General features: G+C 52.8%; 1 protein-coding gene across 1 annotated transcript in view; it reads right to left on the reverse strand.

The window, feature by feature from the left end:
* The window catches only part of NPS5, a gene marked incomplete at both ends in the record, with an annotated part of 37432 nt that extends 10923 nt beyond the window's left edge, over nucleotides 1–26509 (reverse strand). Inside the window, 4 exons of the mRNA XM_009255614.1 lie at nucleotides 9–12808; nucleotides 12866–21910; nucleotides 21956–23216; nucleotides 23273–26509. Coding sequence (XP_009253889.1) covers nucleotides 9–12808; nucleotides 12866–21910; nucleotides 21956–23216; nucleotides 23273–26509 — 26343 coding nt within the window. The remainder of the gene's footprint in view (nucleotides 1–8; nucleotides 12809–12865; nucleotides 21911–21955; nucleotides 23217–23272) is intronic.
* Between the last annotated feature and the right edge of the window lie 267 nt (nucleotides 26510–26776).

Genomic DNA, 26776 nt, shown 5'->3' on the forward strand with positions numbered 1-26776 from the left:
TTACTTACCTCGCTAGGGTCATCTCCCTCGACAACGTTGATCTCAATCTGGTCTTGAGTCTCGTCTCCTGTAGTCACCCTTTGTAGCGACAAAGCGGTATTGAACAGACCCTTGTTGCCGATCCGCAACACGCGCTGTATGTCGGCCAACGAGCAATGTTGGTGGGGAAGGCTGTCAATGTAGGTGCGATTCATTGTCTGTAGCAACTCAAGTGCAGAGGGGGCACCATCAGCCATGCTGAAGTCGGCACTTGAGACAAGCATGCTGATCAGAGGACCGACAATCTCGTCTATACGGTCTACAGGAACATCGCGTCCTGAAGTAAGATAACCGAAGCAGATATCGTCAGAGCCCGTAAAGGCACGCAAGACTAATGCCCAGGCCACCTGGAAGAAGTTGGCAATGGACACGCCGTGGGTTCGGCCGAGTTGGCGCATGGCCTCGATGCCTGGGACGGGGCGCATGATCTTGTTTAGCGACCTTACCGTATCATCTCCATCTGCGTCCACAAGCACGGGGAAATGGCAAGGGCGTGCGTTGGCCAGTGTGTCAGACCAGTAAGAGAGGGACTGGGATACGGGCTTGTTGTAGACGTGAGAAATGTAGGGCTCATAGGAAGGTCCAACTCCTTCCAACGTTCCATGATACCCACGAAGTAGATCGTCCATCATAAGACCCAAGGAGGTCCCGTCCATCAATGCATGGCTGATGTTGAATGAAAGATATACATCAGTGCCAACATCACAGATGAGCAGCGCGTGAGGGGGCTTGTCTGATGGCAGCGCTGGGGTCGATGAGTGGAGGAATGCGAGAGGATCAGGTCCATCGCATTTTCGAACCTCAATTGTAGGCTGAGCTGCTATTGCGTTCTCTCGGAGGACAACTTGGGCGTAAATACCGTCACTTCTGCCGCTTTCACAGAATACTGTACGCAGGATCTGATGATATTGGACAAGACGGCGCCAGGCGTTTTGTAGTTGATCCAGATTGACTGGCGATCCTTCCTTTGCAGGAGATACCTTCCAAATGCCAGATACCACGTATGCTGACTCGTCCTTGGCTTGGCTGAGAAGAATGCCTTGTTGTAACGGGGAGCAAGGGTAGGAGGCTTCGACGACATCGGGGCCCCAACTACCCACCTTGGCGTGACAGGCAGCTGCGAGTGTAGAGAGACCATCTTCTCCTAGAGACAACAGAGGAAGATCGCTGGGGGTGAGTGTCGCTGGAATGGCGGGGAGCTGGGATGCAAGGGTCTCCAGCATGTACTTGAAGCTGTCCAGCCACGCTTGGAAGCGATGCTTGTGCTGCATCCTTGTATTATACCCAAGCGACAGAACCAGTTCGGAACCTTCGACTGCTGCAACTACATCCATGAGAGCCAATCGGTTTGTGGAATCGGAAGCGTCCTGTGTGCTTAAAGTGGTTTCTCCGATTTGCTGGATGATCGTGTCGGTTTTCTGCAGTTGCTGATACTGCCCCAAATAGTTGAAGAGAATCTCCATATCATCGTGGTATTCGAATGCAGCCCGGCCCTCTTCAGTTAGGTATCTGTATGCAAAATAGGGCAGTCCTTTTCCGGGAATGCTTCGACGAATATCCTTAACCTGCCGGACTACACGCAGAAGGTCACGTTCTGCATTGTGCAAGTCAGACACAGCTACAGGGTAGATGGTAGTCAACCAGCCAACAGTGCGCGATAGGTCGATGCCATCGTCCCATGCATTGCGGCCGTGGGACTCTGTATATACAGCTGGGATTGATGAACGCTCGTGGAAGACACTTCGGAAAGAGAAGATAAGAGCTGCAATCATCAAATCGTCTGGGTCTGTGCCGAAGGCTGCATTGGCAGGACCGAGAAGAGCTGCGGTACTAGCCCCATCAACCCGCACCTGGAGTGAGGCGGTATCTGCCATGATATTCGTTTCCTTGGCGGGATCCATATCCCAGAACGAGAAGTCGGCAGCAGGAACCGTAAAAGGAAGCACAGAGTTGATGTCATACTCAGTAGACTTTTGTATCAACGCCTCTGTCCATGCTGGCATTGAGATACCCTCTTGCTCGAGCGATGGGAGACTTGTTGCGCCCGAAGTGGCCGCCAGAAGCTTCTCCAGATCGGCCAGGATGACACGCCAGGAAACAAGGTCGACGACGAGGTGATGAGCGGCAAGGAAGAGTGCTTGGCCATCTGAGAGCTCGAGAAGACAGGATGTAAGCAATGGTCCTTGACTAATATTCAAGCTGGCCTGTAGTGCATCAAGAGTCTCGATAGAGTCAGGTAGGCTGGAACAATTGTGGTGTTGGAACTTGAAGCTTCCAGCGATGTCTGAAGAGATCTTCTGTTTCCATTCATTTCCGTCGGTAAAGAACCTTGCACGAAGCATTGGATGATGCTCAACGATAGCCCTGATAGCCGCACGGACCTGATCGGCTGTGAATGTTCTCGAAAGGCGGACAATAAACGACTGATTGAAGTGATGGTTGACTGAGGTTTGAGTTTTGAAGAACAGTCGTTGGACGGGTAACAAGGGAAACGGCTGGTCGGTAATGACAGTCAAAGCCTTGGAATCCTCTGATCCGTTCAATTGAATGTTCTTGAAACGGGAGCGACCAGCTAAGTCAGCGATAGATCGGCTCCGAAGGATATCGTGGACAGTCGTAGTGATGCCGCGTTCTCTCGCCCTCGCGAGGACTTGCATGGCGGTGATGGAGTCTCCGCCGAGGCTGGTGAAGGGCTGGTTGTGGGGAATTGCATCAATGGGCAGATTGAGAGCGTTGGACCAGATTTGGAGGAAATGCTCTTCCATCTTGGTCTTGGGCTTTGTCGGTGACTCAACTGATCCAGTCGTGTTAGACTGGCGTTGGACGATGCTGGCCAAGTTGTCATCCGTTAGCGATTCCACCCAGGTTAAGATCTGACGACGATCCATCTTGCCGTTGGTTGTAGATGGCAGGTGTTCAACAGTGATCCAAATCTTGGGAATCATGTATGGTGGTAACGTCGACAAGAGTCTGTCCTGGATCAAGTCGCTGGCGGAAATGGCCTCATCACTCTGCACAGCAATGATACCTTCCGAGCCGGGCACTGTCTGCTTTTGATCCAGTTCCTCACCTCCCAGAGAATGATGGGATAGTACTGCAGTGAGACGACCCTGACAAGCACCGCTCTTCGGGTAGAGCACGACGGCGTGACGAATGCTGATTTTGGCCTGTGATATGTGCACCTCGACCTCGTTGAGCTCAACACGTTGACCGCGTACCTTGACCTGGTTATCCCGTCTGCGTACAAACGAGAAGGTACCATCAGGACGCGAACGACCGATATCTCCACTTCTGTAGATGAGCTTTCCTGGATAGGCCGTGGTCATCCATCCGGGTGGACTAATGAAAGCCGCCGCGGTCTTTTCGGGGTCGGTATAGCCACGACTAACCAGAGGCCCTTCAATAAGGAGCTCTCCGACGGCTCCAACAGGGAGAAGCACAGACGGGTCGTCAGCATCAGTTACCCAGACGCGGGCACCCATCGGTGGGCCAAGATTAGCAGGATCACTGTTCCCATTCAGACGACCTGTGGCGTTACACCAGATAGTAGTCTCTGCAGGGCCATAGCCACTAATGAGGAATACTTTGTCATGCCAGCGACGAATGTTAACAGATGTGGGTGCTTCACCACCCAAGACTAGCGTCTTGAGGCCAGGGACAAGTGATGGGTCGAGGAGATCAGCAACAGTCGGTGTTAGGAATGACCAATCTGCAGATAGGCCATTGATTGCGCCTGCTAGGTCCTCAAGTCGAGCGGCATCTGAAGGGACACAAACACAGCCTCCCTGAGATAGCGGGTAGAAAGTCTCGCCGATTGATACGTCGAATGTGTACGCAGCAAACTGTAAAGCCCGGGTATCACTTGTGATCTGATATGGGCCAGCATGTGTTAGTGCAGCTGTGGATAGGGATCCATGCTCAATGACAATGCCCTTGGGTCGGCCAGTACTACCAGAAGTAAATATGGCATAGGCCGTATTACTGTGGCGTACAAGAGTCGAAGGAGGACCATTGGGAACACCCAGAGAGCTGAGAGTGTCCTCATTGACAGTGACGACGTGTGGGAACAACACCTTGAAACGCTCGTGATGTTTCGATTCGGTCAGCAAGATTGGGGGTGATCCCAACTCGGACAAAATGGTCTCGACGCGATCGGCGGGATGCGTAGGATCGATGGCAACAAATGCTCCGCCGCTCTTGAGGATAGCCAGCTGCGCGACGATAGTCCAGGCTGACTTGTCAAAACAGGTTGCGACAAAGGTATCGGGCTTGAGATCAACCAGGGAGTGTATATGGTGGGCGAAGGCATTGGCAGCCTCATCAAGCTCGCGGTACGTAAATGTCCGGTCCCAGCCACAAATGGCCTGACGATCCGGCGTAGCTTGGGAATTTCGCTCGATGATGTTATGTATACACTCATCGGACACGAACTCGATCCCAGTGGCGTTCCAGGCATCCATTTCACGTCGCGTTTCGGCACCAACCAAGTCGACCTTGACTAAAGGTTGATTGGGCTTGGTAGAGATAGCAACCAGGGCAGCTGAAAGCGCTCGCATCATCTGCTTTGCGTGGGAAGGTGAGGCTTTGGACGTCCAGTGGGTGAAGTGAATTTGTATATCCTTGTCAGCCTCATCGAGCACGTTGACCGAAAGATCGTACTCAGTAGGGTCACGTCCATCTATCGGTGTCATCTTGAGTAGGCCGTCGTCATCGTTTGCGGCGCCTGCAGCAGCATCATGACGCTGGAATGAGATGATGGATGTGAAGAGACCCTCTGAGCCAATGCCAAGATGGTGTTGGATCTCAGCCAACGAGACGTGTTGGTTAGAGATTCCGTTGATAAAGTCGTCCTGCAATTGTGAAAGTAGCTGCAGGACAGTCTTGTTACGATCGTTGAAGATGGCACGGCAGGTGAGCATGTTGATAAGAGGTCCGACAAGTGTGCTTACACCTTCGATAGGCGCGTCTCGACCGGATGTAAGGTAACCAAACATGACGTCGTCTTCACCAGTATAGGCACGCAGGACGAGTGCCCAAGCGAGCTGAAAGACAATGGCCATAGTGACGCCATGTTCGGCACAGAGTGCTCTCAGCGCATTGGAACAAGGCACTTCTACCTCTATCGCTAGTAGCTCGGGCGACGAAGGAACACTGGCGTCGTCGAGGAGAGGAGGGAGGCGACAGGGAGTTGAGCCTTTGAGAAAGTCGACCCAGTGTCCGATAGCCTGATCAGCTGGCTGTTGGTTGATGAATGATACCAACTCTCGGTAGGAGAGACCGGGAGTGGTACTGAGTCGATGGGCAAAGGCCTCCCGAAGATCATTCAGCACTATCGGCAATGAGAAACCGTCTACCAAAGCGTGACTGAGGCGAATAAACACGAATGTCTTGTTGCCGATCGTATAAGTTGTAAACTCATGTGGAAGCTTTCCATAGGAAAAGATGTCGCCCTTGGTCTCGGCTATCGACTGTTTGACTGTCTGTAAAGCCATTTCGTCGTCCGTAGCGTCTCCCAGGTCTACATGTCGAATAGACGGTAAAGGGTCCCGTAGGACAGCCTGGTCAAACGAGCCATTGCCACGCATGTTTGGTAGGAAGGCGGTACGTAACATTGGCTGCCGCAGAACGACATGTCTCCAGGCGTCTCCCAGGCTTTGGGCGCTCAGTGAACCGTTGCGCGAGCTCACCTCAAGAGCGACTCGCACATCGTACAGGTCGGGCCTGTGAGCCTGGCTTAGCAAGATACCCTGCTGAATGGGAGAACATGGGAAAATCTCCTCGATAGCACCGGGACCCCAAAGGCCGGTATGTTCGAGGCATACTTCCCGCATGTCAGACAGCTCGTCGTAAGACATGTTCTTGACCAGAGGCAGGTCATGGAGGGTGAAGGCTGTTGACATGTCGCTCGTGACTTGAACGAGACTTGTCAGGTGGTGCTTGAGACGATCAAGCCAAAGACTAACGCCGTCAATGCGATCTTGAGCCAAGGTGCCAGGCATCGTAATAGTTACTGAAGCCCGACCTGAGGTTACAGCGCCAGCTACGTCGAAGATGGCAAGGCGTTCAACAGAGGCATCGGCATCGTACTGAGGGAACTCATCTCCAACAACAGGTCTCAGGAGAGCATCATCGCGTTCGAGCTGCTGATACTGGCCAAAGTAATTGAACAAAATCTCCATCTTATCATGGTTCCGGAACTTTCTCACGCCAGCTGCGGAGAGGTACCGGTAGGAGAAGTATGGCACACCTTGGCCTGGAACCGACCTGCGGACATCCTTGATCCTCATCAGGGTGTCGACAACATTGGTAGCAACGACACCCTCTGGTAAGGCAACCGGAACAATGGAGGTGAACCATCCAACTGTTCGAGAGAGGTCTAGGCCTTCAGAACCACCGTCGCCACGCCCGTGGCCTTCAACAAAGATGGCCGGGGGACCACGATCGGGGAAGGCATCCGCAAAAGATTGAAAGGCAGCTGCGAGGAAGAGATCCTGGGGGTCGGTCTGGAAAGCTTCATTGCAAGAACCCAGGAGTGCCTTTGTTGCATCCGCGTCCAAGGTAAATCCTAATTCGCGAGTGTCACCGCACGTATTGTCCTCTCCTCGCTTTAGCCAATAGTCCATTCGGGGTTTCGGAATATCGTAAGGGAGGACACGCGATGGACTCCATTTCTGCACTCGACGGGGCTGAGTGCGGACCCAAGCTTGGAAAGGGAGTGACGTCTGTGTATTCTGTAGTGTGTGCCCGTTGCCAGACAGGATGACTTCGAGCTCTTCCAGCAGAACTCGCCATGAGACCATATCGATGACAAGATGATGGGCAACCAAGACCAGGATACGTCGCTTGTCAGTGAGGTTCAAAAGAGACGCCGCCATGACGGGACCGGTGCGAATATCCAACGAGGTCTGTATGACATCAATGAGCTTGACCACCTGGTCAACGTTGACACCATTGTGCACTTCGTATTTGAGTGACTTGGCATCCCCAGAAGGAGTGACTCGTTGCACCCAATCGCCGTCTTCGTCACTGAACCGAGCACGCAGCATCGAGTGTCGATCTACGAGCTGGCGGATGGCTTCATGCACAGCCGTCGAGGTCAAAGCCTCTGTGCTCGGGAGCTGGACCAAGAAGCTCTGGTTGAAGTGATTGACACCATCTGGGTACATGTCAAAGAACATTTGTTGAATAGGAGATAGAGAGAAATCCACATTGGCCTCGTCGGACCTATCGATGCCATCGCCATCTTTTTTGGTGATCAGTTGAGTGGCCTGGCTGACGAATTGAGCTAGAGCAGTGATGGTCTTGTGTTTGAAGATATCCGAGACGGTAAAAGTGATACCACGACTGCGACAACGAGAAACGACTGCCATGGCAGAGATGGAGTCGCCGCCAATTGCAAAGAAGGAGCGTCGTAGAGGGACCTGCTCCAGCGGTACGTTGACCACCTCGGCAACCACGGCTCGTATAATGTCTTCAGCCTCGCTCTTCTGAATGACGTTGGCCTCAGGCTCGTTCTCGGGCTCATCATCAGGCTCATCAGCGATACGCATGATGCGGGCATATGTTGCATCGTCGAGGCCGTCTATCCAAGCGCTGACGCGACGGGCCTCGATCTTTCCAGACGTGTTGATTGGCATATGGTTCACAGGAACCATAGCAGAAGGCTGCATAGAAGAGGGCAGTTTATCACTGATAAACTCGCTGACTTCCGAAATGATAGCCCTAACCTTGGCAAGGTCTTGAGGACTGTCCAGAAGCTGCAGGGGTTCGTCGTTACCTTGTTGATGCGTGGGAAAGCCGTCCAAGGCAAAGATGGCAACGATCTGTCCAGAGAACTTGCCTCGGGATCCAAGCACAACAAGATGAGCGACTATACTGCCATGCGAAGCACCAATCTGGTAGCTGATCTCCCCGAGTTCGATGCGTTGACCGCGGACCTTGACCTGGGTATCCTTCCGGCGGATGTAGGAGATCTTGTCCCCATTCCCTTCGGTAGCGTAGGAGACAATATCACCTGTGCGGTATAGTCGACCGCTAGGAAGCCACGATACACCATCCAAGAAGGCATCTTGAGTTTTGACAAGGTCATTGAGGTAGCCTCGGGCCACAATAGGTCCTTCGATAAGCAGTTCACCCACCGCGCCGATGGGCATAAGGATGTTAGGATCCCGCGGATCGACTACCCATGTGTTACAGCCCATGGCCTTACCGATGACTTCGGGTCTCATATAGGATCGGCTATAGTAGTTATGCGTGGAGAGTGCGCAGCATTCTGTAGGTCCATAGCCATTAACAACCCGACATGTGCCTACAGCGGTCCATTTCTGCAAGACGGCAAGCCATAGAGGTGCGCCTCCAAGGGCAAGAAGACGAAGAGTAGGAACTTGCGATGGCTCGACCATCATGGCAACAGCCGGAGTAAGGAATGCCCAATTGACGCGAAGTCGATTGATACCACCAACGAGGTCGTTAATGCGCTCCTCCTCCGATAGGACACAGATACAGCCGCCGTACACGAGTGTTGTGAGAATCTCCAGAATAGAGGCATCAAAAGAATACGAAGAAAATTGAAGGACTCTTGACTCTCGGCTGTAAGACATGTCGTGTCCGTGGGCTGTTGTTCCTGAAGCGGCGGCACTATGCTCAAGAACCACTCCCTTAGGCTGACCGGTTGAACCAGAAGTAAAGATGATGTACACCGCATTGGACGGTGTGGCTCCAGGAGACAGAGATTCAGCACTCGAAACGTTCTCCAGTTGCGCAATAGAGGATGCATCGACGGAAATGGTGTTGTCGACAAGATGGGCGACTGTGAGGACGCATTGAGGTGATGTGAGTGCAACAATACGAGATGGGAGCTGTTCCACAATTCCCTTTATACGATCAGCCGGATGAGCAGGATCCAGAGGTACAAAGACACCTCCGGCCTTCATCACGGCCAATATGGCAACAACGGTCCAGATGCTCTTCTTGAAGCACAGTGGAACTGTGACTTCAGGCCCGACGCCGAGACTACGTAAGTGTACGGCAAGGCGGGTGGCGTGACGGTCGAGCTCTGTGTATGATAGATCGCCCTCCCATGAGGTGACGGCACAATTGTCTGGGATTGCCTTCACCTGGGCTTCGATGATAGCGTGGACGGTCGTCTGCAAGGTTGGGTGATCTTGGTTGATTCGGGATACGAGGCCTTGGCGTTCGGAATCGCCCAAGAGATCGACAACAGGCATCTTGCGGCTTGGGTCATTAACAATAGCTTCTACTGCGCGGAGTGTAGCGTCAACAACCGCCGAAGCATAGCTATCTGATAGCTTGTCTGTCCAATATGTGAAATGCAACTCGACAATGTTGTTGAAATCGAGTATGTTGAGAGTCATGTTGTACTCGCTGGGGTCGTGTGAGTCCACGATGTCGAAGCCAAACTCTTCTGATGTCTCGGCCTCTTCGTTTAACTTTTGCAGAGACATGACTGTATTGAAGAGACCTGTGTTGCTGACACCCAAAGCATTTTGAATACTTCCAAGCGAGCAATGCTGGTGAGGTAGACTGTCAAGATAGCTGCGATTGATCGACTTGAGTAGATCCAAGGCGGATTGTGCCTCGTCATCGCTATCCCCAAATTTGGTGCTGGAGACGAGCATACTGATCAATGGGCCGACCATTGCCTCGATTCTGTCTACTGGTACATCGCGGCCAGATGTCAGATAGCCAAAACAAACACTATCTGAGCCTGTAAAAGCCCGGAGCACCAGGGACCAGGCCAACTGAAAGATGTTGGAGACGGAGATGGCATGCGCGCGGCCAAGTTGGCGCATAGCATCGGTGGTACTGCTGGAAACAGGAAGCGTGATCCTGTTCAACACTCTACTAGTGCCTTCAGCAGAGAGGACTGGGAAGAGGCAAGGTTGAGTGTCGGCGAGAGCTTCCGTCCAATAGGAGAGCGATCGAGCAATAGGTTCGCTGCAAATATGGGAGATGTAGTCGTTATATGATGGGCCGGATCCTTGTAGATCGCCGTTGTAAGAACGTACGAGATCATCCATCACCAGCTCCATAGAAGTACCATCAATCAGGGCGTGACTGACTTGAAGAGATACATAAGTCTCGTTATCGGTGGTGCAGATGGACAAGATGTGGGGTGGCTTGTCTGTTGGTAGGGATGAAGTTGAGGATCTTAGGAACTCGGCAACGTCAGATCTCTGACACTGAATCTCCTTTATGATCGGCTCAGCAGCAGCAGTATCAGCCCTCAACAAGACTTGGGCGTGACCCCCGTCGGATGTCCCGTTCTCGCAGAAGACAGTACGTAGCACGGGGTGGTAGCGCACAAGTCGTCGCCAGGCATCCTTCAGTTGGTTGACATTGAATGACGTTCCACGTGCAGGGCGGATCTTCCACGCTGCGTACACGACGTAGGATTTGGCATCCTGAGACTGGCTGACAAGAATACCCTGCTGTAGCGGCGAGCACGGGTAGATTGATTCGACCATTGCTGGGTCCAAAGATCCAACCTTGGCTTTGCACGTCGCGGTTAGGGACTTGAGGCCAGCATCATCAATGCCGAGGAGGGGGAAGTCTCCTGGAGTGAAGGAGGGAGACATAGTGGGGAGTTCTGTTGACAGAGATCGCAGGGCGGCGGTGTACTCGTTCAGCCAGAGTTGTAGACGATCTCGATGGCCCATCCTTCCATTGTAGCCTATTGACAGGACCAGCTCGGAGCCTTCGACAGCGGCGAGGATGTCAATAAGTGCCATTCGAGGTGCACTTGGCGCAGCGTCCTGAATCTCGAGTGGCTCTTGAAGCTCTCGGAGAACGGTATCAGACTGCTGCAGTTGCTGGTACTGGCCTAGGTAATTGAAGAGAACCTCCATGTTGGTATGCTCTTTGAAGGCATCACGGCCTTGCGCGGTGAGATATCGACTTGCAAAGTACGGGAATCCCTTGTCGCGGATGCTATGCCTTATGTCCTTGACTTGACGAACTGTCTCAACAAGATCGCGAGTAGTCGCGGAGGAAACAAGGGGGTACATAGTTGTGAACCAGCCTACGGTACGTGACAAGTCGATACTATCATCCCATGCATTGCGACCGTGACCCTCAGCGTAAATGGTCGGGATTGATCGCTCAGGGAAGACGCGGAGGAAGGAAAACGCCAGGGCTGCTAGCATCAAGTCATCTGGGTCTGTTCTGAAGGCAATGTTGGCGCGTCCTAGCAATGCTGCTGTGCTAGACGCGTCTAAACGGGACTGGATGACAACTGTATCTGCCATGACGTTCTCGCGGCCTTGGTCCATATCCCAAAAGCCAAAGTTGGCTGATGGCACAGTGAAAGGGAGGACTGATTCGACATTGTAGTCCTTTGCTCGCGAGAGGAGGGCATCTGTCCAAGCGGGCATCGTGACAGGTGCGGGAGCAAGTGATGGAAGAGATTTAGAATCGGATGATAACAAAATCTCGAGGTCAGAGAGTATGACACGCCAGGATACAAGGTCAACTACCAGATGGTGAGCTGCGAGAGAGAGTACCTGAGCATCAGGAAGGTTGATAAGACAGGATGCCACGAGTGGTCCATTCTGAATGTCAAGGCTTGTCTGCAACTCATCGAGAACAGGTACCGCATCGGACAGAGACTGGAAGCTTTGTTGTCGGAATCCCAAGCTGGTCTCGGCATCAGGTACAATCTGTTGAGTCCAATCACCGTTGTGATCTTTGAGGAAGCGCGCACGAAGCATGGGATGATGCTTCACCACGGTGGCAATGGCAGACTCGATTCGCTCAGCAGATAAAGTCTTGGAGAGTCTGACCGTGAATGTCTGGTTGAAATGGTTGTTGCCAGAAGGATTCATCTCGAAGAACATGCGCTGGATTGGCAACAGAGGGAACGGCTCTGTCTTCTCCACCACCAAGGATTGTATCTCGTTGCTGTTGGGGGCGAGAGCCTTGAAACGCGCATGGTTGGCAAGCTCTGAAAGGGATTCGCTGCGAAGAACCTTGTCAACCGAGACAGTGACACCACACTCTCTGGCCCTGGAAACAATCTGCATCGCAGAAATGGAGTCGCCGCCGAGACTGGTAAAGGATTGGTCTAGCGGTAAGGAACTGGCAGGCAAGTTGAGGACCTGGCTCCAGGCTTTGACAAGCTGCTCTTCCATGGGCGTAAGCTTCCTTGTATCTTGCATCCCTGTGGCCGTCGTTTCTGTCGATGAAACGATTGCTGCTAGTTCTTGCTCCGTCAGGGCATGCACCCAGTCCTGGATCTTTCGACGATCCATCTTGCCGTTGGTGGTAAGAGGTAGCTGCTCCACTGTGATCCAAATCTTGGGTATCATATACCCAGGCAACGTTGACGATAACTTGTTTCGGAGGGCGGCGTTGCGATTCCTGTCCTCTTCGTTGGTCACAGGGCACAACACGCGCTGTGCTTCAACTTCCTCTTGCTGTTGGCGACGCGAGAGCACTGTGGTCAGACGTCCGTGGCAAGCACCTGTCTTGGGAAGCAGGACAACTGTGTGTTGTAGGTCTTCATCGGCTTGGGATACATGGACCTCGACCTCATTCAGCTCGATACGCTGGCCACGGACCTTGACCTGGTTATCTCGCCGACGAACGAAGGAGCAAGTACCGTCAGGGTTATACCGCCCAATATCTCCAGACCGGTAGACTCTGGGATACTGTGTTGTAAGCCACGTAGGAGGGTCAATAAAGACCTCTGCCGTCTTGACGGGGTCAACGTAGCCTCGCCCGACAATGGGACCCTCGACAAGTAGTTCTCCTACAGCACCGACAGGTAAGAGAATAGAGGGATCATCCATATCCGCCACCCAGATACCTGCACCCCTAGCAGGACCAAAGTTTGCAGGGTCGCTAGTTGCTTTGACGCCATCTGTGGCGTTGCAGCAAATAGTCGTTTCAGCAGGACCGTATGCAATGACGAAATGGACCTTGTCATGCCACTTGCGGATGTTTTCCGACGTGGCAGCCTCTCCAGCCAAGGCGAGCGATTTCATACTGGGAACCTGGGCTGGATCCAGAATGTCTGCCATAGTTGGTGTCAAGAAGGCCCAGGTGACTTGGAAATCGTTGATCGCTCCAGTCAGATCCTCTAGTCGACGACGCTCAGACGTTATGCAGAGACAACCTCCGTTGAGAAGGGTCATGAATGTTTCTCCGACAGACAAGTCGAATGTGTAGGCGGCAAACTGCAACGTTCGGGTGTTCTGGTCGATTTGATAGGGCTTGGCAAAGTGTTTTGCCACAGTCGATAAAGACTGGTGCTCGATCAAGATGCCCTTGGGTTGACCCGTGCTACCGGAGGTGAAGATGGAGTATGACAGATTGTTTCCGTTCACCTGGATTGAAGGGGCATCAAGTTGAGGGCCGCCGATGGAATCCAGCATCTCTTGATCCACAACGATAACCTTTGAGAAAATACCCTGGAAAAGATCTTTATACTTTGTCTCTGTGAACAGGACAGAAGCTTTCAAGTCTTGCACAATGGTCTTGACGCGAACAATAGGATAAGTTGGATCAACAGCAGCAAAAGCCGCACCAGCCTTGAGGATAGCCATCTGAGACACAGTTACCCAAGCCGACTTGTCGAAACACGTGATAACAAATTCGTCAGGCTTGGGTGTGGCCTCGCCGAGGGAATGCAGGTGATAAGCAAAGGCATTGGAAGCGTCGTTAAGCTCACGGTAGGTAAAATTGCCGTCCCAGGCGCAAATAGCTTGCTGGTCAGGAATCTTCTCAACCTGCTGCTCAAACAGAGTGTGTACACATTCCGTATGAAGTTCCTGCATAGCAATAGCGTTCCAAGAGTCCAACTCGCCGCGAGTCTCGGGGCTGACGAGGTTGACATTGACAATAGGTTGGTCAACATTGTCAGCGAAACTGGCCAGGGCGGATAGTAAGGCTCGAATCATGTGTGTTGCATGAGCAGAGGAGATCTTGGAAGTCCAGTAGGTGAAAGTGAAGGAAAGGTCTTGATCCGAATCGACAACGTTGAGAGAGACGTCATACTCGGTAGGGTCGCGAGAGTCAATTCCCGTCAGCTTGATACCATCACTACCACCGTCTGCACCGGCACTGGTGGGGTCGTGTCGTTGGAATGATACAACGGTAGTGAAGAGCGGTTCAGAGCCTAGACCAAGACTGTGCTGAACTTGGGCGAGCGATGCGTACTGGTTCGACATACTAGAAGCGAAATCTTCACAGATATCCTGAAGAAGCTGAGCAACCGTCTTGGAACGATCGAAGTTGACACGGCAGATGAGCATATTGATCAGTGGACCAATGAGGCTGGTGATGCCTTGAATGGGAGCATCGCGGCCTGAAGCGAGGTAGCCAAAGTGCACCTCATCATCGCCTATGTATGCACGCAAGATAAGAGCCCAGGCTGCATGGAAGATGCTGGCCATTGTAACACCGTACTTGGCGCAAAGTGATCGCAGGGCTTTTGCATCAGGAACAGGAACAGGAATATCTCGTGCTTCCAACTTGCCAGGAGATGGGATCACGGCATCATCAAGGAGAAGTGGCAGGCGACATGGGCCAGCACCATCAAGGTATCCGCTCCAGTATTCGAGGGCCTCATCCATGGGTTGTTTCTGGATGAAGGAAACCAGCTCCCTGTACCCGAGACCAGGAGCGGCTGGGAGCTTGTGCATGTATGCCTGTTGAAGGTCCTTGATGATATATGGCAGAGATGCTCCATCGACCAAGGCATGGCTCAATCGGAGTAGGATAAACATGCGCTCGCCAACCGTGTAAATGCTCAATTCGTGAGGAACCTTGCCATACTCAAAGCTACTGGCTGGTGCCTCTTCCATAGTCTCGAGGACTCTCTTGACGAGATGGCTAGATGGTTCTGCAAGTTCCTCCAGTTCAATGTGATGAACCGTAGCAAGAGGCTTCCGCAGAATGGCCTGGTCAAATGACCCACTGCCACGAAGGTTCGGCAGAAACACGGTGCGAAGCATGGGCTGACGCTTGACAACTTGTTCCCAGGCTTCTTGCAGACGGCTCACTTGAGGGCTGCCGTTGCGGGAGGAGACCTCGAAAGCAAAACGTACGTCGTAAAGATCGGGAGTCCGCATCTGGCTGAGTAAAATGCCTTCCTGCATGGGCGAGCAAGGGAAAATTTCCTCGATGCTTCCAGGTCCCCATTTACCCGTGTGCTCAAGACAAAGAGTCTTCATCTCGGCAAGATTGGGGTAGGACATATCCTTGATCAACGGTGTGTCGTTCAAGGTAAATTCCGACTTCATGGTACTCGTCTTGTAGACCACATCGGCAAGTTTGTCTTGGAAGGAATCGCTCCAGACTTCAACCTGCTGCGCGAGAGTTGGTGCCAAGCTTTGGGGCATCAGCATGGATACTCTGGCGCGTCCCGAAACGACAGCAACTGAAATGTCAAAGACAGCCAAACGGCGTGCTGAATGATCAACATCGCGCTGTGCAAATTCCCCCTCGGGGATTGTCTGGAGGAGAGCACCGTCTCGCTCTAGCTGCTGATACTGGCCGTGGTAGTTGAACAAGATCTCCATCTGGTCGTGTTGTCGAAACTCAGTATCTTCAGACTGGTACCGATACGAGAAGTAGGGTACGCCGTGGCTAGGGACCGATCTGCGAGAATCCTTGATCCTCATGGTAGTCTCAAGCAAGTCCTCTGGCACATCCTGGGCGAGTGCAACTGGGACGATGCAGGTGAACCATCCCACTGTGCGAGAGAGATCGACATCAACATCAGCATCACGGCCGTGGCCTTCTGTGAAGATGGCTGGGAGGGGCCGGTCGGGAAAAGCCTGGGCGAAAGATCGGAACGCTGCAGCAAGGAAAAGGTCCTGAGGGTCTGTCTGCAGAGGCTCGTTGCAAGGTCCCAGAATCGCCTTAGTCATGGCTTCGTTAAGCTCGAAGGTTATCTCGCGCACAGAGGCCCAGCCATTGGACTTGGCTAGATCCAGACCCCAGTAGTCCTGGCGTGGCTCGGGGACGGGATATGGGAGGACATTGTGTGCGGACAATTCCTCGGCCAGAGATGATTGAACTCGAACCCACGCCTGAAATGGCACGGGCTGTACGGATGCCGGGGCAAGAGGTTTACCGGTCAATATAGCTTCAAGTTCCTCAAGCAAGACGCGCCAGGAAACCATGTCAACTACCAGATGGTGAGCCACGAGGGCCAGAATCTGACGACTAGGCAGCTGAATGAGCTTCGCAGAAACGATGGGACCATGTTGGATATCCAATGATTGTTGGGCCACATCAATCAGGTTGCTTATCTGGCCAAGACTAGTGTTCTTGTGCTCCTGGTACTGCAACGATCCATTCACGTCATCTGTGACGCGCTGGACCCATTGACCTTGAACTTTGGTGTACCTGGCACGAAGCATTGAGTGACGACTGACAAGCTGGTTGAGTGCCGCGTGTAGGGTAGGCGACGCGACCTTGTTCCCCGACGCGATCTGCACCAAGAAACTCTGGTTGAAATGGTTAACGCCATCAGGATAAATGTCAAAAAACATTTTCTGAATTGGCGACAGAGCAAAATTCTCTTCGACTGGGTCTGAGAGGTCAAACTCGTTACTCGTGGCGGGTGCACAGATGTTCCCGGCCGAATCATAGTCGACAAACGCGGCGAGGGAAGCAATTGTCTGGTGTTTGAAGATATCCTTCACGGTGAGCGCAATGCCCTGACTCCTGCAATGAGACACAACCTGCATGGCGGTAATCGAGTCGCCGCCCAGGCTGAAGAAGCGATGTTCGCTGTTGATCTTCTGGGGATCCAGGTTCAGAACTAGAGCCCAAACGGAGCGTATAGTAACCTCTGTTGAAGTCAAGGAATCATCCGAGACAGATTCTTCCTGACCAAGAGCAAGAATCTGCCTTACAAGGTCCTCGTCCGCTTTCTCCAGCCAGTTTGTCATCAGGCGACGATCAATCTTGCCAGAAGTCGTTAGAGGAACTGAGGATCCTTCAACGACTGCCCAGACGGCGGGGACCATGTGTCGCGGCAACTTGGAGGAAAGGTATTCCGTGACTGTACGCAATAGCTCTTTGGCTCTTTCGTAGTCGTCACCCTGCAAGACTCGGAGCGAGCCTGAGCTTGACGATTCCGTCGAGCCGAAGCCTTTCAGCGAGATGATGGCCACAAGACGCGAGCTCAGTCTGCCGTTCTTCACAAAGGTCACGTAGACATGCTGTACGTCCTTGTGGGCACTGGTAACGTGACTTTCGATCTCACCAGCCTCAACTCGCTGACCTCGGATCTTGATCTGTGTGTCCTTGCGCTGGACAAAGTCCATTGAACCGTCGAGGTTATACCTCACCAAGTCACCAGTCTTGTAGAGACGGCGCCCGTTGGAATGCCCTGGATATTGCACCGACCATTCGGGATCCCGTATAAAACTGGCATCTGTCTTTTCGGGGTCGTTGCGATATCCACGGCCGAGGATGGGGCCTTCGATGAGCATCTCACCGACTGCACCTACGGGAACGAGGAGGTCTGAATTGCTAGGGCTGACTACCCAAGCGGCGCTGCCCATCATGTGACCGATGATAGCTGGACGCACCTCTCGATGTTGGCGGTCACTGATAGATGCAAAGACGCAAGTCTCTGTCGGACCGTATGCTTGAATGAACTTGATGTCACTCCAGATGCGAGGGGTCAGATCACCAATTGGCTCACCACCACAAATCAGAGTCTCCAGCGTTGGAACGTCGCTTGGAGTCATCATTCTGGCGACTGCAGGTGTCAAAAAGGCCCAATCGACACTAGCTCGGTTCATGAAGCCAGTAAGATCTTCGATGCGTTCTGTTTCTGTAGCGATACAGACGGTGCCGTTATAGACGAGCGTTGTGAAGACCTCTCCAATGGTGGCGTCAAAGGCATATGAAGCAAACTGGAGTACTCGGGAGGTGCTGGTGTAGTTCATTTGAGAGCCGTGCTCTTTGGTACCGGTGCTCACAGCCCGGTGCTCAATGACAACGCCCTTCGGTTTACCTGTGCTGCCCGAGGTGAAAATGACATACGCAGCGTTGTCAGGAGTCACAGTTGGACAAGGCTTGTCGCTGAGAGCTGGCAACTCGAGAATAGACTCATGCGTTACGGTAAACATGGCCACTTCCAAATTAGACAGGTCCCCGGTGACGAGAGGAGTAGTAGCCTGCATGGCGGACATGACCATCACTGGACTTCCAGTATCCGAAATGATGAGTGCCAAGCGTTCAGCAGGATGAGCTGGGTCCAGAGCCACAAATGCGCCTCCAGCCTTGAGAACGCCGAGCATTGATACCACGGCCCAGATGGACTTCTCAAAGAGTAGAGGAACGATGACTTCGGGGCCTACACCCATAGAGACCAAGTGATGCCCAAGCCTGGTTGAGAATTCATCCAGTTCAGCGTATGTAAGGGTTCCCGCGGTAGAGTAAAGAGCCATCTTGTCAGGCTCAATACGGGCGACATCTGTAATGATGTCGTGTAGACAAGCGTCTACGGGACCAGGCACGTGCTCGTTCCATCTCTTGACTAGCTTGCCGCTGAGAGGGTCCATCAAGCTGATGTCGGATATCTTGGTATCAGACAGAGACGCCAGAGACTGAAGTGTTCGGAGCCAGACGTCGCCTACCACATCCGCTGCTTCAGGACAGATGACCTCAGTTCTATATGTCAGACTGAGCTCCATGGTGGAACGAGTATAAGCAATCTTTGCTGCGATGGCAAATTCGCTCGTATCATCCAGATGAACCAAGTCAACAGCGACTCCTGTCTTGGATGGAGTGACATCGTCTTCGCGGTAACATGACAAGACAGTGTTGAAGAAGGGCTCACCACCCATATCCAAGGCTTTCTGGACCTTGCTAAGAGGACAATACTGATGATCCATGCTGTCGGCGAGGCCCGCGCGAGAGGACTCCAAGGCTTCCTTAACAGTCATGGCGTCGTCCAGCGCAAGGTCACTGATGACGAGATTGATAAAGACACCAGCAGCGCTCTCGATGCCACTGACGGGTGCATCACGGCCAGAGGTCATGTAGCCAAAGCACACGTGGTGATTGTTGGTATAGCCCCGCAACACCAATGCCCAAGCAAGCTGAGCCAGATTCGAGATAGAGACGCCGTGAGTCTGGCATAACTTAAGAAGAGGTGAGATATCGTCTATCTGGGTCTTGAAGGTGCGCTTCTCGTTCGTGATAGCAACATCGGGTACTTGGAGTTGTGGGAAGCGACAGGCCGAGACTGTGTTGAGACGGCTCTTCCAAAAGTCAAGGGACTTGTCTGTGTCTTGTGCCTTGACATAGGCAACATAATCACGGAATGAATGGTCCGAGACGGACCATTCAGAGCCGACCTCGTCGACGTAGGCGCGATGTAGATCACGCTGTAGTACGTCAAGTGAGATACCGTCTACCACGGCATGGTTGATACGCAGATGGACCAAGACCTTGTCCTGTGCATCCGCGATGGTCAAAACGTGAGGTGGCTCATGAGAAGCGACGGGGAGTTCCGGATCAAATGCCAAAAGAGATTCGACAGCGTCTTCACCCACGACTGTCTGGTGGATCACACGAGCCGAAGGGTTGCGTAAGACGGTAGCAAGAAACGCCTCGTTGGCGGCACTTCCATCAACAAAGATTGTTCTCAGGGCAGAGTGTCGTTGGACTACCTTAGCCCAGGCATTCTCCAACTTTGCAACGGAGACTGCGGAGGAGCCAGATGGGGTACTTATCTTCCATACAACGTCTACTGTGTAGGACGAAGTGGACTTGGCTTGACTGATGAGCATTCCCTGCTGTACAGGAGAGCAAGGGTACACATCCTCCACAGTCGGGCCGGAAGTACCCAAGGCTTCGTTAATGGTACTTCGCAGTTGTTCCCATGCCTTGTCATCGGAGACCTTGACAAGAGGGAAATCGGCAGGAGACACAAAGTTGGCCCTGGCAACCTCTCGAATCGTGTCCAAAAGAGCTGTCTGGAGTACCCGAACCCACTTGCGAACCTTCTTCTGCTGACCAAGGTCCCAACTGTGCGCCACTACAACACCGAGAGACTTGTCGTCATTGGGGCTGACTGTGATGCTGATACAGGAGGGAATAAGGGTGGCGGTATCGAGATCGTCTCCTTGCTGCTGCAACAGGTTGCCCTGAAATCTGGCATTGTCGAGGCATCTGACAAGAATCTCAGGCAAGCGAGCGGCGAGAACCTTGGGCGTATAAGACTCAGCCATATAAGAAGAGATGTCCTTAGAGGAAGCGAGACGAGCGTTCTTTGCCGTCGCTGCTACTACAGCAGTGCCAGATGATACCAAGTCATTGGTGAGTTGGACTGGATACACCGAATCGCCATAGCCAACATGGGTATGTGGAGTATCTGCAGCGTGAATCACGGGCACGGTACGATCCGTGAAGCTTCGTGAGAATGATTCCGCGGCTGCCGCAACCACAACGTCCACTACCGTCAGCATGGAGCGAGAGCAAGACTCGAGGAGAAGTTGAGAAGCGTCTGCGTCAATTCGCAGCTCATACTTCGACTCGTGAGGTAGGTAGGTTTCCTCAGGGTCAAGCTCCCAGTAGTCCAGATTGGCGACTGCCGAGGGTTCATCGGTATGACTGGGTGAGGCACGGGTGTCCATCGCTGGACGGGCGTGGGGAATGACAGGAGATCCCGATAGGATACAGTCAAGGTCTCTGAGCACGAGGTTCCAAGATGCCAAGTCGAGCGTGATGTGAAGGGCGGATACCGCGACTCTGTTGTCGCCTGGGAAGTAATCAACGGCTAGTATGGGCCCCTCAGTGGCATCAAGCAAAGCTGAAGACTCTGCTTTGGTGCCGTCATGGGAGACAAACAAGAGCACCTTGCTCACATCTGTACTCTCTCGTGCGAACCAAGCATCGTCTTCCTTCACATATGTGGTTCGAAGGGCCGGGTGAAGATGGATCAATTGTTTGACAGCATCTTCGAGGGTGTGTTGATCGATGGAGCTGGCGAGTTGAAGCTGTACTGTACGAGATTGGCTAAGTACAGGCGATTCCAAGTCATAGCCACTTCCAAGGGCAAGGCTATGGGCAGCGGTGACATGGCCCTGCGTGGAAGCGTCGGATGTGGAATGCTGATCCGAGATGGCTATGTTGTTGGCCATGTCGTTGATGGTGCGGCCTCGAAGAATATCGCTGACAGAGAGCTCAATACCTTGAGCGCGGCACTTGTTCACGACCAGGATAGCCAGGATAGAATCACCACCAAGGCTGAAGAAGGATCGATCATCAGGAATGTAATCAACAGGAGTACCAAGAACCTCGCTCCATGCCGTTGCGAGGATCTTGTGCACTGGACTCCTGTCTGCCAAAGGCGTGGCAGAGTGCGTGGTTGCAAGATTGAGCACGTTGTCCAAAGTAGCTTTGTCGAGCTGGTCAACCCATCGAGAAACACGGCGACGATCAGTCTTGCAGGCTGTTGTTGAAGGTAAAGATACTACTGGAAGCCAGACCTGAGGCACCATGTAGCCAGGGACCTGCTGGGCAAGGCTCTCTTGAAGCTTGGCTATGATGCCGGAAACTTGTTGGGTGTCAAGGAGCTGCACTTCACCCGTGGTCGTGCTCAAGACTGGATGAGTCGTCTTGAACGATAGAACAGCCACCAGCATAGAGGCACAAGCACCTTGTTTTGGTACAAGAGCAGCACAGTGGGCGATATCGGGCTCGATAGTGGTGAGATGGTTCTCAATATCGCCTGCCTCGCATCGTTGGCCACGCACCTTCAACTGTCCATCACGACGACCGAAGAACGTCAGACTTCCGTCCATGTTCCAGCGAACAAGGTCACCGGTGCGGTACAGGCGATAGGGAGACGGTGTACCCCACGAATCGGGGATTCGATCTAAGAAGGAAGTGTTAGTACGGTCACTATCATTAAAGTACTCACGCGCAACGATAGGGCCCTCGATGAGAAGTTCGCCCAATGCTCCAATAGGACTCAGGATACTCGGGTCGTCTGGACGACAGACCCAAACTCGATTGCCGTCCATTGCGTGGCCGATGACGGAGGGTGGAAGAGTTGGGCCGTTTGCTCTGCCAGAAACAGCGTAGATGCATGCTTCCGTCGGTCCATATCCGTGAAGAAGATTCACGTGAGGAGCCCAAACATCCTTGATAGCCTGCGACAACAATTCTCCTCCACAGACGACAGTCTTGACGGTGGGACAGTCCTCAGGACTAAAAGTGCCTAGCGTCGTGGTGGTCATGAAGAGTTGGTTGGCGCGTAGCTTGGAGATGGAGCCGCTGATGTTGCTGAGTCGATCTTCAGAGGATGGGATACAGACGCAACCGCCATAGACCAAGGTTGTCATAATCTCGCCCAGAGATACGTCGAATGTGAATGAGGAGAACTGGAAAGCACGAGTCTGCCTGTCCATAAGCATGGCCTTCCCGTGAGCTGTTGAGCTGGAACTGAGCGTCTGATGTTCTACCACCACACCCTTGGGTTGACCTGTACTACCCGATGTATATAAAATGTACGCAGGATCGCTGGGCTTGACATGGGGTAGTAAGGAAGTCTCTGTCGGTAGCTTCTCGAGAAGCTCGGGAGAGAGTACCACGGTGTGATTGATGTGTTCAACTGGTAGTGCTGGAGTACTCTCTGTGGTCAGCAAGATGCTAGCTCCCACATTGTCGATGATGAATTGGGTACGCTCGACCGGCCAGGCAGGATCAAGAGGTACAAAGTGACACCCGGCTCTCATGATGCCGACCATGGCGACAATAGCCCAAAGCGACTTTTCCATTCGGAACACGACTGGGACCCCATGGCCGACATCCAGGCTCTTGAGGTGAGCGGCAATCTTTCCCGTCATGACATCGAATTCGCCGTAGGACAAGCTGCCATCGTGGCTCTCGATGGCAGGTGCATCGGGATAGTCTTGTGCCGCGTCAAGAATGAGCTCGTGGGTGCAAGTATCGACGTGCATGGGTAGCTGCGAGTTCCATTGCTGAATCTGCTGCTTCATCCTCTCATCCATGAGTTGGACGTCATCGACGGTGGTCGATTGTGGAATTGAGGTGATGGCGGCAAGGAACGCGCCAAAGACATTTTCTGCCTGGGCGCTGGAAAGTGATGAGCTCCAGTACGAGAACTCGACAGCAACACTGTCTTGATAACTGTCAAATACTCGGAGGACGACGTCATACTGGAAAAAAGAATTAGCAACCGTCTAGTTATCGGATAATAGAGAAAGGGGCATACCTCGGCAACGTCCTGGTCAGCAACTCGGTGAAGCTGAACTCCATCGCAGTGAGGCTCTACGGTCTCATCGTCTGACATGAACGTAATGGTCGTGTTGAAAAGCTGGCTAGCAGGGACGCCTTGCTCATGAGCAATCTCCGCAAGTGGGTGATGCTGATACGGAAAGCCTTCAACAAAGTCTTGTCGCAGCTTGTTGAGTACATCTGCGATAGGTGTCGAGCCATCGAGCCCTACACGGCAGAGCATCAGGTTGATAAAGAACCCAACCGCTCGGTCGGCGTCATCACCAAGAAGGTGCCTATCAGTGGCCATGTACGCGAAACAGACGTCGTCAGATAGAGTATAAGCCCGGAGGACCAAGGCCCACGCTGTCTGAGTTAAAGAGAACAGGGTGGTTCCTTGTTCCTGGCAGAACTGCCTCAGCTGCTTGATGTTGGGAAGTAAGCGACGCTTGGTGTACACTCGGGCTGGGCTCTGGTCGGTCCAGTCGGTCAGCTTTGGTAGTAGGCATCCAGAGAGTCCGTCGAGATAGTTTCTCCAGAACTCACGACCACCCTCGCCAGGTATCTGCTGCAGCTGCTGGAAATATCGGCTTTGAAGATCCATGGACCCACTGTCTGGTAGGAGGTCATTGAGTGACCTCTCAAGATCATGTCCAAGAGCTTGAACAGACAAGCCGTCGATAACTGCGTGACTGATGAGGAGCTGGCAGCGCAATCTACCATCGGCCGCTTTCGACAGGCCCAGGCGATGATGCGGTCGACCCATGTCCCAAGTAACGGATGTTAGTTTCAGCATATCATCGTCTTCTGTCAAGTCCTCTATCCATGGCAACTCTACCACATCGACTGATGGTGAGGCCAGGACGACTTGGTCAAAGACGCTGCCATCGCGCAGACTCTCCACAAACGTCGAGCGTAGTGGAGCATGGCGCTTCACGACTCTCTCCCAGGCAGTTCGGAGTCTAGCCAGAGAAACAGTAGCAGCGTTGACAAGTTCCCAGACAACCAAGATGTTGTAGGTTCCCGGGGACTTCACCTGGCTGACAAGGATGCCCTCTTGGACCGAGCAGCATGGATAGCACTGTTGCACTTGACCCAGGGGTTGTAGAAGAGCTTCCAGACGAGACAGCTTCTCAGGCGACAATCCCAGCAACGCGGTACGCGTATCAGATGTCGGTAAGTCAACATCGATGGCAGTGGTGTCTAAGCTGGTTTCAGAGGCGCTGTCAACCATAGGAGTTGAGATTGGCCCTGTGACACCAGGGGTTTCGCCCACTGAGGAAACTGATGATGAGGCATGATGAGAGTCAAATTGCAACAACTGGCCCTTGGAGTTCTTGTGTCCAACAACTTGCAATGTTCCATCCCCAATGTCGAATTGGACAAGGTGCTCAGTCAAGAAACATCGCTCATCACCTGCGGGCTGTAGTGAGAAGGCTGGGCGGCTCAGACATTCTGGGCGAGGAATTAATGCAGAAGCTGAGACTCCATCACCACTCTCGTAGCTCTGCCCAAGAAATGGACTCTCAACTAGTAGTTGGCCAACAGCACCTGGTGGTGCGAGACGGGTAGGGTCTTGAGGATCCATGACCCAGGCGGCACAGCCGCGGGGCCATCCGATGTTGCGCGGGGATGATATGGTGATAAGAGGTGCTGTACAGCATGCGTAGCCAAGAGCGGCAGTGGGAGCGTACGCATTGATGAGATTAGTTACCGCGGCCCATTTCCCAACGCTATCCTTGTTCAGGTGCTCTCCGGCCAAGACGATGGTATCTATACCCGGTAGGTCATCTTGGTTGAGAACAGCGGCTAAAGAGGGCGTGAGACAGACCAATGAGGGCTTCATTCTCGTGCATGCGTCAGCGATCCTACCAGTTTGCTCCTGTTCCGACGCGGTGCAGACACAACCGCCCGCTGCTAGGGTGAAGAGCACATCTGCGACACTGGTTCGGGAATCGTATGGAGCAAACTGCAGTGTTCTAGTGGCAGGCGAGAAGTCGTGAACGTTGCTGTTGGTGACGATGGAAGTACAAACAGCAACGTGATCCAAGACAAGTAGAGTCTCCTCCCCCTCGCCCTTGGACGTGAAGAGAACACAAGCCGGGTCCTGTACAGCGACCGTTATGCTGGACAGGAGTTGGGCGTTGTTGTTATCGGGGGTTTTAAGAATCTCAGAGATGTCCAGAACATGCTCAGCCAGTCCTACAAACTTGCTGAGGTTTGAAGTGGATGTGATAACAATGCTCGGAGATAGCCTGCCCATTGCAGAAGTGAGCTGATCCGCAGATAGACCAGGACTCACCGGGGCAAAGGCACCACCTGCCTTGAGAATAGCGAGGTAGATAGCCGGCACCCACCCAGACTTTTCGAGGCAAGTAACTACAGTCGAACCGACCTGGAGACCAATTGGAACCAGGTGTGACGCCACAAGGTCTGAAAGCTCATCCAGATCCGCATAAGTCATGGTGGTGTCCCAGGAAATACTAGCCTCAGCATCAGGCTGCTTGCGAGCACGCTGGGCAATCATGTCATGCACAAGCGAGGACACTGGCGGCGGAGGACGGCCAGCGAGCATCTGTAACATTCCCAAGTCTTGTTTGTCACTAAGCGAAATGTCTCGCTGGGTAAGTTGGGATGATACAGAGCGCAGTTGATGGAAAGCCCTTGTAAAGGTGCTGGACAAGAGTGGCAACAGGCCTTGGTCGATGGCCCTCGAATCAGCACTCAAGTCAGCCGACCAACGGCCTTGGCGATTGGAGAAGGTGATGGAAAGAGGGGCATTGGTAGGCATGGTAGCGATCTCATCGCCCTCGCTGTATGCATAGCGCAGAGCAAGTGGATGAAGATTAGGATGGGGCTGGTCAACAACGGGAGTAATCGCAGAACCATCCAGATGGGAACATATGGAGTTGATCTGATCAACGACCAATGATGATCCATCGAGGACAATAGAGGCCGCTTTGGGGCCAATAACGACGACAGTGTCGGTACCGGCAAACGACTTGGCTACCATTGCCCAAGCGATGAGGAGCTTGGCAGGAACAGACGACACATCAGGGTCAGTCAGTTCTAGTTCTCCGCTCAACTCCAACTCAAGCTGCTTGTGCAAATCGAGATGCGGCACAGGCGTACTTTCTGAGCCATAGGTTTGGAATGCCCCGTGAGAGAGGCCACGGTCGACGCTGATAGTGAGCGTCTGTGTCATGCTGCCGGTAGGATTATCTTGTGGCGGCATGATGAGCGATGAAACGAAAGGATAAAAAATTAGATGATAACGATAGTATGGTAATGATGTGTTTGTTGTGTGATTGTCAAATTGTCTCTTACAATTACACGTAGATTCTATATGTCTGACATATCCTTCCAATGGGTGTAGTGTAGACTATAGGGAAAATACATACGATACTATCACTGAATAAAGTTTCCGATGCTTCCACAGACTTTCGCTTCCACAAACTTACTAACCAAGACCTAGGTAGTTTAGCTCTACGGGTAGCTACAT

Source organism: Fusarium pseudograminearum, chromosome 3 (genome assembly GCF_000303195.2).
Source record: "Fusarium pseudograminearum CS3096 chromosome 3, whole genome shotgun sequence".
In the NCBI taxonomy this organism is placed as follows: Eukaryota; Fungi; Ascomycota; class Sordariomycetes; order Hypocreales; family Nectriaceae; genus Fusarium; species Fusarium pseudograminearum.